Source organism: Taudactylus pleione, unplaced genomic scaffold, assembly GCF_031769625.1.
Source record: "Taudactylus pleione unplaced genomic scaffold, aTauple2 ptg000314l, whole genome shotgun sequence".
Classification (NCBI taxonomy): Eukaryota; Metazoa; Chordata; class Amphibia; order Anura; family Myobatrachidae; genus Taudactylus; species Taudactylus pleione.
The window spans coordinates 10960644-10979572 of record NW_028284715.1 but is presented as its reverse complement, the minus strand read 5'-3'; the positions used below and the strand labels follow the sequence as shown (position 1 = coordinate 10979572).

Genomic DNA, 18929 nt, shown 5'->3' with positions numbered 1-18929 from the left:
GATGTGCTTTTATTAACAGCAGTTGAAAAACTAAGATAATGACAATAGGCTTCCTTTAAGCTATTTTGCAGGAACTGCAACTCCTTTCTGCGGGTACGGTTACGCTTAGCTACATAGGAAATTATGTGTCCCCTCATTAAAATTTATTTCTATAATGTATGTATGGCCATCTCTCCAAGTTAAGCCTCAAATCACAACAGGAAATGCAGTCTGAAACAACTCTTGTAGATAAATCAAGCTACCTCTGGAAGATTTAATTCACTCATAAAATGATCTGTAACCAAAAAAAGAAAACAAAAACAAAACGTTAACTAGTAAAATTTAGATGTAAATAATAGTTAATTGATATACAACGTATTAAAACATTCTGTCCTGGAATGAAAGACTCCTATTTACATACAATTCTTTATATTCTTAATTCTGATAAAACAGCAAACAAGTCATGTAGTGTAGGCACACCTATAAACAGACAAATAACCATTAACAACCTATAACTGTAGTTTAAAAACTGGGTGCCCTGACACCGTGGGATGCTGCAGGGCACTTGCAGGAGTGCCATGGCTTGGTGGACCAGGAACAAATAAAATTAATGTGGGCAATCAGAAGCGCAACAACCACATAACTGACCCAAAGATGAGCACAATTTTTTTTTCTGAATATCTTAAGAAACTTTTGGCCTAGGGGTGCCCTTACCTGTGAAATACTTTTCTTGGACTCCATGGGGGACACTAGGATCATTCTGGAAATTGGTGCCCAGACTCCAGTTTACCACCTAATAGTTAACATTTTTTCCCAGCAGCACAGGCTCCCTCTCCCATATACCCACCTCCAACACTAGAGGACCAGTTAAATTAACAAGCCCAAGGAATGGAGGAAGAGTAAGGAGAAGGAAAACCGGCGAGTGCGCGCACACACAGAAGAGGAAACGGCAAGTATACAGGAAAACCCCACAAGCCAGGTGCGTCAGGGAGGGCACAGTGTCCCCCCCCATGGAGTCTGTGAAATGGATTTTACAGACAAGGACAAAAATTCCCAGTTCTCTTTTCTCGATGAGAGGACACAGGGATTATGATGGGACATCCCAAAGCTGTTCCCCCCCCCATCCCAAGGGCAGGGACGTTCATGTGCTGCGCTAAGAAACCTACACCCGAAGACCACGTGGGCGCCTTACAAAGCTGTTCCAAAGAGGAGCCACACCTAGCTGACCAAGAAGTACCAACAGTTCTAGTGGAATGAGCGCACGCTGAAGTCGAAGTAGGAAGAGCCGCCGAAGCGTAGGTCTGGCAGATAGTCAAACGAAGCCATCGAGACAAAGTCTTTTTTGTAGCCGGCCAGTCCCACTTATTAAAATCACATAGGACGAGGGATTTTCAGCGTTCCCCTCTGTCTTGTCAACATAAAAACGGAGGGTGCTCGCTCTGCAGAATAATCCAGTATGCGAAAAGCAGGACCCACTATTTGGTTTATGTTAAACCAAGAAACGACCTTAGGAAGAAAACCAAGGCATTTACGAAAGACCACCCGGTCATGATGGATAAACAACAAGGGGGAGCGGCAGGACAAAGTGCACAAATCCAAAGCTTGACAGGCCACACAATGGCTAGAAGGAAAAAGGTCTTCCATGTAAGCCAACGAAGATCCACCGTATCCAAGGGCTCAAAAGGGCGGGCTCGAAGTGCCAAGTCCCACGGAGCCACAGGCTGAACAAACGGAGTCTGGAGATGTAACACACCCTGGCTAAAAGTTTGCATATATCCGGCAACAAATCCAGCACGTAAGGAGGAAAGGATCCTCAACAGGTGGAGTGGGGATTAAATTATTGAGCCAAAAGCCAGGAAAAGTAAGTCTTCCAGACCCTATAACAGATGCAAGCCGAAGGTGGTTTTCTGAAGTTAAGCAGATGAGAAGCACTTGGGCCCTTAGGATCGATGTCTCAAAAGCTACCCTGTCTGGGTGGAAGCACGGCTCCTGAGACAGAAGGTCAGGTCAGAGGGAGAGCAATGGAGTGTAGTTGGATAGACAGAGAAGGATGGCGTACCCCGACCTGCGCGTCCAATTTAGAGCAATTGGAATCACTGTGACGTTTTCCAACTTCATTTTGCAAAGAACCCGTGGAATCATGGAAATTGGATGAAAGTGGTAAATAAGAGGAAACGACCACCTGACCTCGAAAGCATCCACCAGAAGAGTTCCCGGATCCCTGGTCGGTGAGCAGTATTTCGGCAGCTTGTGGCTGTGAAAGCAGGACATCATGTCGATTTCAGGATGACCCCAGCGACAGTGACTGAAAGACCTCGGGATGAAAGGCCCACTTGCCTGTAGGAATGTCTTGTCGGCAGAGATAATTCGCCTACCAATTTTGGACTCCCATAATGTTAACTGCCCTCAGAGATGGGAACACTCTGCCCACTGAAAAATCCTTAGCACCTCCTCTCATGGTGCTTCGACTGAGTGCCACCTTGATTGTTTATGTAGGCGACAGCGGTCGCATTGTCAGATTGCACTTTGACTAGCTCGTGCGGGAAAAGGGACTTTGCTTGACAAAGCCTTGCAGACCGCCCAAATCTCCAGGATGTTTATGGGAAGTAGGCTTCCATGAGCTGTCCACCAACCCTGAAAGGTCTGCTAACAAGTCACCGTCCCCCATCCTCAAAGATTGGCGTCGGTGGTGAGCAGGACCCAGTCCTGAATACAGAAAGGCGCGGAGTCTAATTTACTGGGAGGAGTTCACCAGTGACCCCTCCAAGCGGGATTTGGGCTTAAGCTGAACCCAGTAAGCAGGTCGCAGCAATTTGGTCAGGCATTCGGCACAAGTGGGAAAATGGAAGAACACTATCACAGGAGAAAGATATTGGTGGTTTGTACTGTTGTGGTGTATTGAGTACACAAATGCTGGTACAGGAAATTAGCACTAGGCGATTATCGAAGTACTGACTACACAAATTCGATGGCTTCAGACGCAGAGCTGGCACTGGAGAATGATATTAGTAGATGGTACTTAGTAAATCATCCAAGTATGCACACTGTGGCTTCAGACACAGCACTGACACAGGAGACTGGTATTATGAATTGAGGGTATAAAAGTAATTGAACCGCACTATCACGTCCAGAATTTGTGGAAGTAAACTAATCCAATTGGTAATAGAGCTGGGTACAGATATAAAACATATAAACAATAGCATGTAAATAACACAGAAATGTGTACATAACACAATTATGGCTTGAAGTAATCAAAAAGGATTTAATAAATCAAATAAAAAATATTAAAAACTATTATTAAAATTGGGTGAACTGTTGGTTGATCCTGTATATAAAAAACATGAGCTGCATATAAGCAATTAAGTTGTATTGCTGAAATAGTGAAATTTATGGCTGGTTCTTTCAGTATTCACATAGATACTGTATATAGAAAAGTCTGGGTGAACAAGTAAACGACTGTTTGTGTAATAGTCACTGGTCTCAGTGTTGAAATCCGGAATATTGTCCAGCTATAAAGTATTTACCAGCCTCCAATGGATGATCACGTCCTGGATGTAGAGATGTGGATAATGCAATTGGCGTGGTTCCAAAGAGGTTGGCTGGAATAAGGTGCTGTTGCCGGTCCGGAGAAGAGTCGAAGTGAGATCCAAGTGAGTAGCAGTCAATAATATCGGGGTGCCAAACGCGTTTCGATGTGGAATAACCCACACCTTCTTCAGTAGCAGTTTCCCCTTTGTCCAAAATGGTGGCTTATAAACACCCTTATTTGGATGAAAATGACAAGCAGCTGATACAATTTGATTAAACAATCAACCAAGCCGTAATGAAAAACAAACACAATTAGAGGAAGCATTCAGGCCGTACATAAATATGCCAGCTTAATGATAATGTGGAATCAAAAAGCATAAATATCAAGAAACATACAAATATGTAGTGGATCGTGGATATTTATACTGCACTATGGTCCAGAGTCATGTGATGTAAATAGTAGACACGTGGACCATTGTAGCCAATAATATGTATCTCTATAGAGAGGCCCCGATCACGTGTGTAAACAATGTCACGTGATTATCAGGAATTAATATGGAACAGAGGTAATATTCTCCGATGTCAAGGTCAAATGATGTAAATAATAGACACGAAGTGTCAGAACTATTATCAGCTTAATGATAGAGTAGAAAAAAAGCGCGAGCCTAAGGAGGAAAGCCAATGTGTTTGAATTATAAGTATTATATTGCATCATGATCCCGAATCACGTGGTATAAATAAACATGTGTATCATTAAAGCTAGTGGTATACACCTCTGTGAAAAGGTCCCGATCACATGTATAAACAATACCATGTGGTCATCAGGAACCAATACAAAGAGGGCAGTGTTATCAGGTATCTGGGTCATATGATGTAACCGTAAATATACGGGATATCAAAACTACTGATCCACATCTCTCCGAAGAAGAAATTATCATATCTATTTATAATAGTAAGCTGGTAAAGGGGGAGAGGAACATCTAATAATCGTCATGTCATATAAAGTAGACTGCCATACTAATCTCTTTGTGAAGGATCATAGTCACAAGGGCAGCAAACAATTTAAAAACATAATCATCGGTTTAATAATCAAGATGTATATATCGTATAGTGTGGATAACATTAAATAGTACCATCTGTAGTGTATTGTTCGATCATTCATATCGACACATCGTATTCATATCAGGTGGTAATATCAGGAATTCTGTTTAATTCGATAATTCCAAAAGACTTGAATATAGTAAATCAATAGCTTTATAATGGGATTCAATAAATGATATATAGTTCACACAGTGTTCATGTAAATATACCAAAAATAAGAACCTTAGAGAGAAATTTTAACACATACATAGATCGAGAGAATTTTTATGAACGGTAAATACTTAATAGCTGGACAATATTCCGGATTTCAACACTGAGACCAGTGACTATTACAAACAGCCGTTTACTTGTTCACCCAGACTTTTCTATATATCTATGGGAATACTGAAAGAACCATCCATAAATTTCACTATTTCAGCAATACAACTTAATTGCTTATATGCAGCTCATGTTTTTTATACACAGGATCAACCAACAGTTCACCCAATTTTAATACTTTTTATTTTTATTTATGATTTATTAAATACTTTTTGATTACTTCAACCAAGCCGTAATTGTGTTATTATATACACATTTCTATGTTATCTACCTGCCATTGTTTATAGGTTTTATATCTATACCCAGCTCTATTAGCAATTGGATTAGTTTACTTCCACAACTAGTGGACGTGATAGGGCGGTTCAATTACTTTTATAACCTTGTTTCTATTTGGGAGGCTGACTACCTCCATTTGAACCAGTAGCTTTGTGACAGCGCCATACTGATATCTTTTCTGGTATTATGAACTGGTACTTGGATGTTGTACTAAGTACACACACTGTGGCTTCAGACACAGCACTGATACAGGAGCCTGGTATCACGAAATGGTACAGACGCTGAGGATTCAGCCGCGGAGCTAGCACAGGAGAGGACTCTAAAAGATTGTACTCAGAAGACGTTCCGAGTATACACACCGTGGAAAACACTAGGAACAAGTCTCTAGAAGGAACGGAGCTTGGAACACTGCAAAAGCAAGTTTACACTGGAAGTAACGATGTTGTACCGGCAACTTCCTGTTGTCCAGAGCCCATATATACCCTAAGGAAGTCCATTGGAGGACACAGTCAGCTGAGAGCAACCAATGCTACCATTGGATAAAGGGTTAGACAGGTGAAAACAGACTGTCATGGCTGCGTCCATGATGGCAAGTGCAGAAACCACATCACGGAGCAAGTACATGGATGTCTTAGCAGACCCCAGGTATAATCCTCAGTGTGTCACTCGCCGCCGCACCTGGCGTTTGACCGCTCTAGAGATCAGGGGAAGCCAGCGCTGAGGTGAGTAACGGTCGATCCTAGGCCACAACCTGACAAACACCCTCTGAACCGAAGTGTCCAGAAAGGCTTCTAAGTGAAGCATCTGCTGGGATGGTGTTAGAGGATTTATGGCAATTGATGATCCACCCATTAGCCTGGAGAAGATCTGAGAGACGAATATGGTCCTGAAGTACCTCAGGAGATTGGGCCAGAATAATCAGGTCATCCAGATAAGGAACGAATGGGTGGCATCCACTAGACGATTTTATCCCTGTCCAACCTCTTAACGATTTTCCCTTGAAGTTTCCCTTCAAATATGATCTTCCACTCTGAACAATTTGCAAAAGATCTAACAATAAACTATGTTGTTTTAATCTGTGATTGAGAGCTTTCAGCTATAGTGGGCAGACAGTGGTCCATCGTTTGATCGTTCAGCGTGAACGATGTGTAAACGATTTGTAAGCAATCAAGTGAATTGACCTGCATGTTCAGTCGATGGAGGAGACGATCAAACGACCAGCGGGAGCGCGCATCGTACATAGTTAGAAACAATTACTGCACGATTTGCAAACGATGTTCGAACGATTTTATCATTATCGTTCAACTTTATCGTCTAGTGGATACCCCCCTTAAGTGGACCCCCTGAGTATGAGAGATGCTGCCATGGTTTTTTTGAAAACATGAGGAGCTGTTGAAAGACCAAAACAGCAAAGCCAGGTATTGGAAATGCACCTTCCTTATTGCAAACCTAAGAACTAATGACATTCCCTGATGGTAATGTGTAAGTAGGCAACCTGGATGTCCAAAGACACCATGAAATCCCCCCAGCCCAGGACCATAATAATCAAACAGAGATTCCATGTGGAACCTGAGAACATGAAGATGCCTGTTCAGTGGTTTCAGGTTGAGAAATAGGCGGAACAATACATCCAGTTTCTGGACCAGAAACAGGTTGGCATAGAATCCTACCTCTCCGAGATGGGTGGACAGGGATTATAACCCGGGATGCCAGCAGAGAACTGATGGAGTTCTGTGGCGCTTCTGCCTTCTCCAGATCCACTGGAAGGGCGTAACCTGGGGACACTACCCCTCTTACCCAGGCATCTGAAGTAGTCGTCATCCAAGAATTGGAGAAAAGCAAAAAAGACTGCCTCCCACACTAGATGATCCCAGGTGGAGGCCCGCCCTGTCATGCAGCAGGCTTATCTGTTGGCTTGGGGACTGGATTAGGCTTGCTTACCTCTGGAGCTCCTTGGGGAAGATCCGTGAGATCTGGTGAAGGATTAACCATTGGCCTTACTTTGTGGACGAAAGGAACTTGATCTGGGTGCCGCAGAGGGAAGGAAAGAGGATTTGGAAGCTGCTACGGTAGCCACAATCTTGTCAAGAGCTGTCCCAAACAGAACCTCAACCATGAAGAGAAGAGCTTCAAGAGTCTTTTTGGGGTCCACATCAGCTCACCAAGTATGGAGCCAGAGAGCCCTTCTAGATGTGACCGCTGATGCAGATACCTTAGAAGCAAGGACACTGGAGTCATAGGCAGCTTCACCAAGATAAGGCTTCTCTGACATGATCGACCAGAGATAACAGCTAAATTCTGTGAACCCCTGACCAAAGACTATCCTCCAAAAAATTCTGCCCAGTGTCCTAAGGCTTTGGCTACCCAGGCAGATCCAAGGGCCAGACGGACAATCGCCCCCGCATTAGAGAAGATGGCTTTAAGAAAAGTGTCCAGCTTCCTATCTGTAGGATCCTTGATGGAGGGTACGACCTAACCAACCTTGTCACTTGTGCATCCACCGGAGGGGGTGACTCAGTTTAGCTTTGTCAGCAGCTGGAAGAGGATCAAATGTGGAAATGCGCTTGGACATCAAGAAACGCTTAGTGGGGTGAGGCCATGCCTCCGCCAGGAGGTCCTCTAACTGAGCAGAGGAAGAAAACTCAGCCATTGATTCCTTTTGACGCTCGAAAAAAAGGGCATCCAAATTAGATGCTTGGACCATGTCCTTAATGGAAAGTGCATATATCACCACCTTGATCATGGCTTCAACATCCACCTGTGGTTGGGAGTCCTCATTAATAGAAGAGGCCTCCATGTCCGACTCAGACATTTTAACCTCCTGGTCTGAGGAAATCTCAGAGTCCGTTAAATCCAGAAAGTGGCGTAGAAGTTCCCAGTCTGAAATGTATCAGCTTGGACAGGCAGTCGTTGTCTAGTATCTGTTGGTAAGAAGCAAACACCTGTGCCAGACCGACAGAGGGTTTGAACAGATGGCGGTTCTGCGTCACAGGGCAGAATATTGTCAACTTGACCAACTCCTGTAGCGAGACTAGCAGGGAGTGTAGGCCTAGGGGTTGCAAGCTGGTTTACTAGCTGTAACATTATCTGTCAAAGTGCAGAAGCTCATGCCAGCTCCTGAGAGGAAGTGGCGGCTGCTTGGACTTCAGGCTGCGAACCAGATAAGCACTGGGCACATAAGCCATCTTGGTCTAATGGTGCGTACACACTAGGCGATCAGGAAAGACAGTACGATTACGTTCCTGATCCCCTGTAGTGTCTGCACTGACGATCAGTCGTTCAGTGCAGGCACTGTCCATCATTCCTGAACATGCCAATCTGTCGTTATCGTCAGATTGTGCTACATGTTCAGGCGATGGACAATGTCGGAAACGACCAGCGGGAGTGCGCATCGCTGGTCGTTTCCGACATAAAAGTGCACGATTTGTGCATGATTACTGAGCGATTGCACGATTACGAAGTCGTAATCCTGCAGTCGCTCAGTAATATCGCCCAGTGTGTACCCACCATAAGACTTGAGGGGAGAGAGTCACAGAACATTTTCTGCAAATTGCGCAGCACCTAAATCCCTGGGCACTTTAGCTGATTGACCTTTGGAAGACATGATAGTGTATTCATGTGTCCCCACACACAAAAGTTTAGAGGTGAACAGTTGTGTCAATATAATGGGATAGAGCACTGAATGATGAAAGTATTGTGAAAATATAACATACAGCCATGCTTACTGCTCACACTTTAAAATATGCACAAATAAACTAAATATTTGATTACAGAAACACTACAAATTCATAAAACTTACTTCATATTTATGCATAGAATTAGTTTGTTCCATGCAGATTGTAGCAATTTTTCTGAATGAATCCCCAAAACAAATAATGGGTGAATATCATCCTTTCGGTTAAACTCTTCCCTGTTAACGTTAAGCTTTTCTTCTTCCAAATTCAAAGAATATTCCCAGATTCTAAAAATCCTTTTACTGCAAACAATAGTGCCTACCCTTCTTCCCAGACCTGTAGGTGTTCATTATTTCCCAATATTATGCAGCCCACAGTGATCGCAAAATACACGCTATAGCGCATATTTACGTGATACAGACAGTTGGGGACCCAGTTTTACAAACAGAGCGGAACCTGCAGGATGCGCTGTGTGTTTGCTGTGTCCGTAGTCAATCACTGATGGCAGCATCTCCCCAACCAATCACTGCCAGCAGCTATTAGTTCGGGAGATGCTGCCGGCAGGGATTGGTTGCTGCGGACACAGCAAACACACAGCGCGTCCTGCAGGCCCTCTCTCTCAGCCAATCGCTGCCGGCAGAGTCTCTCAACCAATCGCCGCCGGCAGCATCTCATCCATCACTGCCACTGACCGAAGATCACCTCGGAGCACCTGCTTCCCTCCCTGCCCACCAGTGCAGCCAGTACCAAAATAAAATCTTTGGGAGGGGGGGGCAGTTTATTTGGGAGGGAGGGGTTGTCACAGGATGGCTTCTGCTGTGCTCCCCCTGCAATCACTGTAGAGCTAGCAGAGGGGGCATCTCTGAATGCACCACATTAAGCTAATTATGTCCTACCCCAGCTGCTATCCTGACCCCCTCCCTACACCCTGCATTGCCTGCCCCCAACCACCTTCTTTATCTCCCAGTACTGCCCTAGCTATTTACCGTTACACCCTCCCTACCCCCAGTGCCCCTAGCCTCTTCCTTGCCTCCAGTACTGCCCCAGGTGCTATTTACCTTTGCCCCCTCAATACCCCCTGTACTGCATGCCTATAACCTCCTCCTTGCCTCCCCCAGCACTGCGCCAGCTGCTATCTACCCTTGCCGCCCCTCCCTACTCCCAGCACTACCTGCCCTACCTCTGTCCTTGCCCCCCAGCACTGTCACAACTGCAGACCCTCCAACATGATCTGTTCCACCAGGTGCTCTTGGAATTTATGATTGCAGTCACCTGTGTTGAGCTAGCTAACTGATGACAGGTATTTCAACACAGGTGGCTGCAATCAAATTAGGTGGGAAGTTCAGGAGCAGAGCATTTTGTACCTGGTGGAACAGGTCATGTTGGAGGGTAAGCAACTGCTGCTTGCCCTTAACCTACACCCCCTCCCCAACTGCTACCTGCCACCAGCACTGTCCCAACTGCTGCCTGTCCTCACCTCCCATGATATGTGATGGGTCCCAGAAACTGTGGAGTAGGAGCCCCAATTTTATTTATTTTTTAAGTGAGGGGTCCTTGGGACCCGCAATTTGTCACTCAGCGCGATCACTGCCCCATGAGGAAGATGCACAATGTGTCATCAAACTCTGCCTCCTCCCAGCCACTACACATAGAACAATCAGATGAGCCATGGGAAGGGAGGGGGCAATAAAAGTACCAGATCTGTATGTCCCTGTAACACTCTTTCAAACTATGGGGTCAATTGAATTAAGAAAGAGTTGAGTCCATTTTCACAGCAAATTCGCACAGCAATTTCCATTTGCAATACAATTCCAGACTCTAAAGCTGGGTACACACGTGAAGATTTTCTGTCCAACCATCCAACTAGTTGATTGGTTGGAATGAAAATCTGGTAACGTATGGGAGTAAATGATGATAGGCAATTTGCTCCTAAATGCCAGAAAACAGATGGAAATGGTCGATCAGACAAGTTTGTTAAATGTTTGATCTAAACAATTTGCTCAAACAACAGTTTTTGTCCATTTTCCGGCGTTTGGGAGCAAATTGCTGATTGCCATTTGCTTTCATAAGTTACCAAATTTTCATTCCAACCAATCAACTAGTTGGATGGTTGGACAGAAAATCTTTACGTGTGTATGCAGCTTTAGGGGCCGATCAATTTGTTGTTTGGGCACCCAATTGTTAGGAAGAGTTAGGAAGAGTGCCCCGTGTGCACGCCCAGAAGCACCAGGTTTAGCCGCGCAAAGAGGCTAATCCATTCTAAAGTACTGTTTTGGGAGCCCAAAGTGCACCTCGAGAGGCTGCGAGCAGAAATGTGTGCAGTCGCAGCTATTTGCCCAAGAACGGAGCAACAATTGAATTGATACATCGGGCACCCAAAAGAGATTGCTGCGTTTAAAATAGTTGAATCGCCCCGTCATACATTTGCTCAGCAGATTCATTTTTTTGTGCGCTTCCCTCTGAGCAAGTTAAAAAGGTAGGAAAAATATTATAAAAGGTGAAAATGTTGGGACACAGTAAAATACCTCTGGTACACCCCAGCCAATTAAACACCTGCACTTGGAGGGATTTAAATAGTATAATTTGGCCAATAAAGATGTGATTTTTTTATTATGTGATCTTCTCTAGCAAGATAAAAAATGGGTTCATCCCTTCTCTGCTAAAGAAAAGCCCAACTTATCCTTTGGACATACATGAAAACTGTAGTACTAGTCACAACTTGTCAGCCACAGCAGGGGGGGGGGGGGGGATTTTTTTAAATTAAATTCATTTTACCTTACCCCACCAAGCATGGCCCCTAGAAAAATAGGAAACTGATTTTAAAGATGAGGTGCCCCTGTAAAAGGTAATTTCTGGTGGTCAGTATGATAACCAGACATTAACCCTCTGCACTACAGTATTATCATGGAGTCCAGGGATGGGGGAACGCCAGAGTTATATGATGAGTGTTAACTTTCGCATACTAACTCCTAATTGAATTGACCCCCATTAAAGGAGGACCACCACCCCATCCTGGTTTCAATAAATAGCAGGGGCATACTCATATGAAAAACGTGAGTACCCCTCCTAGTAATTGCCCGACACTGTATTAACACTAGAAAATCTAATGGGATCAATTCACTTATGCGCAATGCAGTGCGTATAAATACAGTACATACGGTAGCTTCTAAATTGTGCATTTTAATATGCACCCCTAGGGGCTGAAAACTAAAATGCATAATTTAGGTGTGATGAAGAGTTATTTTTCTTTAACTGCAGATTATATTAGAAATACCTGCATAGAAAATCCTGCTTTGGAAATGTGGCTTAGTGCTAAAGCAAAAACCAAAGTAAATTGAGTGGAGGTTAAAACAAAAAATAAAAATGCAGTTAAATGGTCGACTGGTATGTTGTGGACAGCATAATGTTGAGCACTGAAAGCGGACACGGTTGTAATGATATTTAAAGCATTTTTCACAATGTAGCCTTTATAGCTATAAAAAGGATGCTAAAGAACATTTACAGTTAGAATGCCAACATCGTAAAAATGCTTTAAAAGTCATTACTCCCGTGGTGGCAATCTGCACTCAACATTATGCTGTCGACGGCATAACTGTCTACCAAACATAACCGCTCCCCCCAAAAAAAATAAAAAGATTATTATATATATCTCTATATCTTCCCGATTAGATGGAAAGGTTTTCCCTCCATTTGATATCAGGTTTGCGATGGTTCTCACCATCGCATTCTTCCTTCCAATTATTGTATATGCTTTCAGCTGCTGACACCCAGAAGCAGTGACCACAGCTCAGCTCCAATACACATGCACGAAATTTTGGTTTCTGATGCGCATGCATCGTAAGATCCGCATTCAATTAGAGCGGATCCGCAATACTTTTTCACCTCCCAGACTTTTCACTTACATCGTGTCTTTGTAGGCGGAAAAGTATCGCGGCCGTCCCCGCTTTACCCTGTATTCAATATGGAAGTACGTGAAAACGGGACCCGGCGAAACTTGAACAGGCGGAAAGTCCTGTCAGCTTTGGGGAAATCAGCCCCCCAAAAGATGCTGTGACATGGGGGTTAGCTATGGTACCCCCTGATTTGGCTTGCTGAAGGTATTTGGTGTTTTTAAACGGGCTCAATAGCTGCTAAATAGCGTTTTTCTATAAGTGGTGCAGAATAGTATTCAGGAGTATTTTTTCCCGAAAATAAATTATCCCAGCAAATTCGGGGTACTTGAAAACAGGGGTCAGCATACTTTAAAGTTGCTAAAGTTGAAAAAAATAATGAAAAATCCACCTGCTGCAAGCCCCTGCAATCAAAAAAACATTTGGGGCAAGTTCGCTAGTTTTTAACTTTGTCCCACAACATTTTTATTTTTTTTTGCCCCCAAATTCAAAGTTTGCTCTTTTTTAGTTTTTGGACAGTTACCTTTGGGGGACTGCCTGAAAGCTGCAGGGGGGTTCCCGCAAAATTGCACCCCAAAACCCCAATTCTGCACTTTTTTTCCGCCTGGTATTCATAGGCGAAACTTTTCCGTCTATTACATTGCATTGACTTCTAAATTGAATTTGAAGTAAAACCAAAATAGGCGAAAAGGACATTATCTGTGAAAAGTTTTCGCCAAAAACACGCGAAAACAGCTTTTCGCTTCAAATTGGATACGGCCCTAAGTTACCATCGTTGGCTGAACCATCGACTGTTTTCCTTGCGATGGCTACGTGCCATTGCAAAGCGACTATTACATTGCCATCCCTAATTCTGACATACATTTTTTTTTTTTTCTGCACTTTAAATATTTCGCTTGGAATATCAGGCTATAATGCACATAAAAATCAGAATCTATTATATTATGTGCATCTGATAAAAACATTGTTATTGGTTTATCAATACTGAAAGTCATGATCGTGTAAAAGCTTTAAAACCTGGTGCTGTCCCTGGTCACAGGAAGACTATTGCAGCTTGATCATGGATATGTACAACAGCCAACTCCTTATCTGCCAGCAGGGGGAGCTCTTACATGCATCCATCCATCAGTGCAGTATTTCTGCGTTGCTATATACAGTACATACATGCAATGCAAATAAGCACACCGTGTATAAGTTTCTAGTCTAACTACTGCTGCAGGGCGTAATAAGCACAATAAATACAATATCTGCACCCATCAGCACCAACACTAGCTAGTACTAGTCAGACTCAGTCACTGCAACTGACACCCATTATTACTGCCCCCCTTTGTTGTCACCTTCAGTCCTTGCAGAAAGCTCCAGCAACCAGGCTCATGGCTCGGATCCATAGGAATCTCCTATAGGAATACACAGCTATAGGCATAGATAACCATAAGAGGGGGATGCTCTGTCAGTCACACACACACCACCCCGGAATAACACATCTCCATGGTTTATTATTACAGTAATTACACAGTGTCATGCCAGTTACCCTATGGCAACGCCAATCCCGAGCTAGTACAGGGCTACTACTTGCTATGGGAACCGTGTGGTAGCTGCTGTCTTTCAGGCGGCAGAAGCAGCGGTTCCCTCACTGGGGTTCAAATCGCCCGCCCTTTCCAACTGTCACCTGCCGCTGACTCAGGAGAGGGGCGGGGGCGCGCCTGGTAACCCCACACACAGACAGAGCGCTTCTGTCGCGGGAGCGCGCACGGGTCTCTTGCAATGCTGTCATGGTGTATCACTATTGTTTGGGGCACGGTGAGAGAGTCCTTACTAGTTATGAAGTAAAACTGAAACCTAGTGTGGAAAATCTGGAATATTCGGATATAAATGGCAGCTTTAGGAGGCTGTACATACTCTATGACCGTCATAGCTATACCATCATAAACACAGCAGACCTGTCACACTAATACGTGGCTAGATGCAGGAACACTACACAATACTACTTTTTACTGTAATGCCAGGTTACACAGTACACAATGTGTGTACCTGGCCGACAGACAACATTACTACCCTCCAACATGAGCATTTTGTACCTAGGGGCCCATCCATCGGCGATGGATTGCAGCGATCCAGCATTGCTGCAACCCGGCATCGCAGAAATCCAACATGTTGGATTTTCCCGATTTGACAAAAGCGATCAAAAAATGATCGCATTCGTCAAATTCGGGGACATTTAACATGTAATATTTCAGCGATCCTGCGACGGATCGCTGAACATCGATGTTGGTCGGCCAGTGTTTCCACCCGGCAGATCGGCATTTCCAATCGCGTTGCAGGATCGCGGAAATACCGGTCAAATGTATGGGTACCTTAATGGAACGGGTCATGTTGGAGGGTCTGCGACATCGTGCGGTCGTTTCAAACCACGTGATCCGGTGAACGACGGCACGATAGGTCGTTTACCAACCGCATCCAAATACATGGGGGTCGTTCATCAAATTGACAGCATGTAGTCTCGTTCTGTCGATGCGATGAACGACCCCGTGTTCTGCTGTTCTCTTTACATTGCTATTTACTTAACATGAATATTTAGCATCAAAATAGAAATAAGAAATATTACGAACGACTGGGGGGGGGGGGGGGGGGGGCATTCGGTAGCATGGCTTTGTTAACGATATCTCCAGATTGTGCTGCATGTGCAGCCGACTGGGGATATCGCTAATGACCCGCGGGAGCACCCATCGGTCGTTCAGACCATACACACTCGACGATATGAATAACATTGTTAAACAATAGAGTTATTGTTCACTTTTATCGTCTAGTGCAGGTTCTCAAACTTGGTCCTCAGCACCCCAAACAGTGCATGTTTACCAGGTCTCCTCATAGAATCAAAAGTGATATAATTATCTCCAGAGTTTTCAAATGTGTCAGTGAGTAATGAATACATCTGTGCACCTGCTAGGTGACCTGGAAAACGTGAACTGTGTGGGGTCCTGAGGACAGAGGCCCTGATTCAGAGCCGGACGCTCTGACAGAGCGCTCGCTCTGAATCAGGGCTGTCCCTGCTCCTTTTTGGATAGGCCTCCTGGCCGCTCGCATAGCTTTGGGTGACCACCCACAGCTATAGCGAGCGGCCAAAAAGATGGTCGCGATGGTCAAGACCATCGCGACCATCGGGCTTGCGACGAGACCCTGCGGTAGGGTCTCGCTGCCGCAAGCCCTGGAGTGCTTTTGGCTCTATCAGAGCCAAAAGCACTCCCACTGACATCACTAGTGATGTCAGTGGGACCGTCCCCAGACGGTAGGTGTTCCCATGGGAACGCCTCCATCTGGGCAGCCACGCCCCCGACACGTCCACCAAAGGGGGTGTGCTGTCAATCACCATCGACAGCACGCCCCCTTTGGTGCGAGACCCATAACGACAGCATGGGCGTCGTTATTCGGGTCTCGCGCATACGCACGACGGAGCCGCCTCCGTCGTGCGCATGCGCACTTGGGCACCATCGACCCGCTCGCGAGCGTTCTAAATCAGGCCCAGAGTTTGAGAACCACTGGTCTAGTGCACAGGTTCTTAAACTCGGTCCTCAGGACCCCACACAGTGCATGTTTTCCAGGTCTCCTCACAGAAACACAAGTGAAATTATTTGCTCCATCTTTTAAAACATGTCAGTGAGTAATGAATACACCTGTGCACCTGCTAGGTGACCTGCAAAACATGACCTGTGTGGGGGGTCCTAAGGCCGAGTTCAAGAACCTCTGGTCTAGTGTGTACATGGCATTAGTGTGCGTGGAAAAGGCAAACATCAGCCGCTTGTGGCCAATTGAATCTGTTTTGTAGTTACAATACCGTTCAATAAAATATCTTTTTGCATTTCTGTTCATGTATGTGCCACAAAAATGTACAACTCTGCTGTAAAATAAATGAAGTTAACATGTATACACAGAGCCGTAACTAGACTTTTTGGTGCCCTGTGCCAGAAAGAGCATTGGCGCCCCCCTCATTTTTAAAGGGGACATAATGCACCCAAAAAAGGGCCATGGCTTCATAGGGAAGGGCCAGGGAAGAGATAGGAGAGGCCAGGAGATGCTGGGGATGAAATAAGAGGAAGCTACAAGCAAGAATGATAATAAACAGAAATTTGACAGGCCCAAACAGCGCACCCTGACCTGTGGTGCCCTGTGCGATGGCACCGGCCGCACTACCCTAGCTACGGCCCTGTGTATACACTTTTGTTTCTTTTGCATTATGCCGCACCAGGTCACATTATGCCACCCCAGTGCTACACACCTTGGGCCTCCCTAGTGCAATAAACCCAGGCAGCATGTGTAGATCATAGTAATCTGGTTTGTCTAACGATCGATAGCAAGTCATGCTTTCTTATGGACATAGTAAATTATGGTCTGGATTTATACACCAGTAGTAGAAAGACCTTTTCCTTTGAAGATCATTCAAGCACAAGGAGAATTTATTGTCCTGCCATCAAATTGTATTTTAAGTTAAGATAAAAAAAAAAAAATACAAAATAAAATGGGGACTAAAACTTAAGACACGTTTTCTTCTTGATTACTCAATATCTCATATGGGAAATATTGTGGGCATTTACCAGCATCAGAAAGCGTATATTTAGGCCTGTATTCAATATTGGAGCGGAAAGTCCACTCTGGACTTTTCGCAGGGATAAAGTATCAGGCGCGTGCCCGCTTTATCCCTGTACTCAATTAGTAATCAGCGAAAACGGTAGGCGGCGGAAAGGCAAGTATCGCAAAAAATGTGAATTTCCGGGAATTGTTCCAGGGACCCCTCTAAAGATGTCTAGACATGGGGGGATGACTATGGGTACCCCCATTTTTGCCTGCTTTAGGAAGTCGGGGTTCGTAAAAGCCGCAGCAGGTGCATAAATGTGGCATTGAAGAAGGGGTGAAGAATAGCACTTAGATTTTTTTTTTTTAACTATTTCAATCAAATTTGGGGTACATGAAAATGGTTGCAAGTATATTTTTAAGTCCCTAAAGTTATTTTTCAAAATTCCTCAAAAATGCACCTGCCGCTACTACCCGCATGCTGTAAAACACCTGCCGCACACTTAGGAACCCCTCTGGAATTAATTTTGGTAGTTCAGAAGTTTGTTTCCCGTTTTTTTTCACCCCAAAATGAAACTTAATATTTGGGGGGGGGGGGGGGGTTGTCCCGTTTTTTTTTTTTTTTTTACTTTAACAGATCTTTTTTTAGGGGACATTCCCAGGGGTGCAGGCTATTTTTTATAAGCCTGCACCCCTAAACCCCAATTCAGCACTTTTTTTCACCATGTAAGACATGGTGAAAAGTTATCCCCGTTATTTTTACAATGACTTTTCGCACCGGCAAAAAGTCTTTGAAATTGAATACGGGGATAATTAAAATAGACAAAAATGACATAATCAGCGAGAACAGCTTTTCACAGCCAAAAAAAAAAAAAAAAAAAAGAAGGAGGAGGACTGGTAAGAACTTCAAATTGAATTTAAAACCGGTTTATCTAAAAAGTCATTACTTGGTCCCAGCATGTAGGTCTTGAACTTTCTCTAATTAAAAACATTACAACTACAGATAATTTGTAACAAATAAAATAGCATAAACTCTGTAGATTGATAAAACCTCAGACCTGTATATCCATAGGCTCCTCTTCACTTGTAGTCTTGTCTGGAGAACAAAATGGAAAAAGCTAACAATCAAAGCCAAACAAGGTTGTAACTGGCCATCTTTACTAACTACTACTAATTACACATGTGTTAACTTTGTAGGTCACATGACTGCTACATCATACATGTGATGACTTTCTTTCAGTTAATGTCAGAGGTTCCCAAACTTCACAGTTACAGCCCATGTTTTAAGGATATCCATGCTTGAGCACATGTGACTTAATTAGCACCTCAGTCAATTTGATGTAACCATCTAGGCTCAAACATGGATATCCTTATAATTTGGACTGTAATTATGGAGTTTGAGAAACTCTGGGTTAAACAAAATATATTGGCTAGATTTGTAGCACCTTGTGGATGCCACTGGTTCTGCAGTGATTTGCCAGTAACAGGTGATTATTGGCAGGTTGGGCTAATTATTAGTTCAACCAGACATTGACACTTGCTTATGCTAGTAAATGATAAAATGCAGATTTCTGTATGCTGTTATGTTAATGCATCA

The 18929-nt window shown here is 44.1% G+C and overlaps 1 protein-coding gene across 3 annotated transcripts in view; it reads right to left on the bottom strand.

Moving 5' to 3' along the window:
• Positions 1 to 18530, bottom strand: part of FBXO43 (F-box protein 43) — a 49125-nt gene extending 30595 nt beyond the window's left edge. The window contains exon 1 of one of the 3 annotated variants that reach the window (XM_088442606.1): positions 18391 to 18530. In XM_088442606.1, coding sequence (XP_088298732.1) covers positions 18391 to 18402 — 12 coding nt within the window. In that variant the 5' untranslated portion in view covers positions 18403 to 18530. Of the gene's footprint in view, positions 1 to 14103; positions 14227 to 14297; positions 14427 to 18390 lie in introns of those variants that run through there. The other 2 variants (XM_088442607.1, XM_088442605.1) reach the window with 2 other exon arrangements.
• Positions 18531 to 18929: the final 399 nt, after the last annotated feature.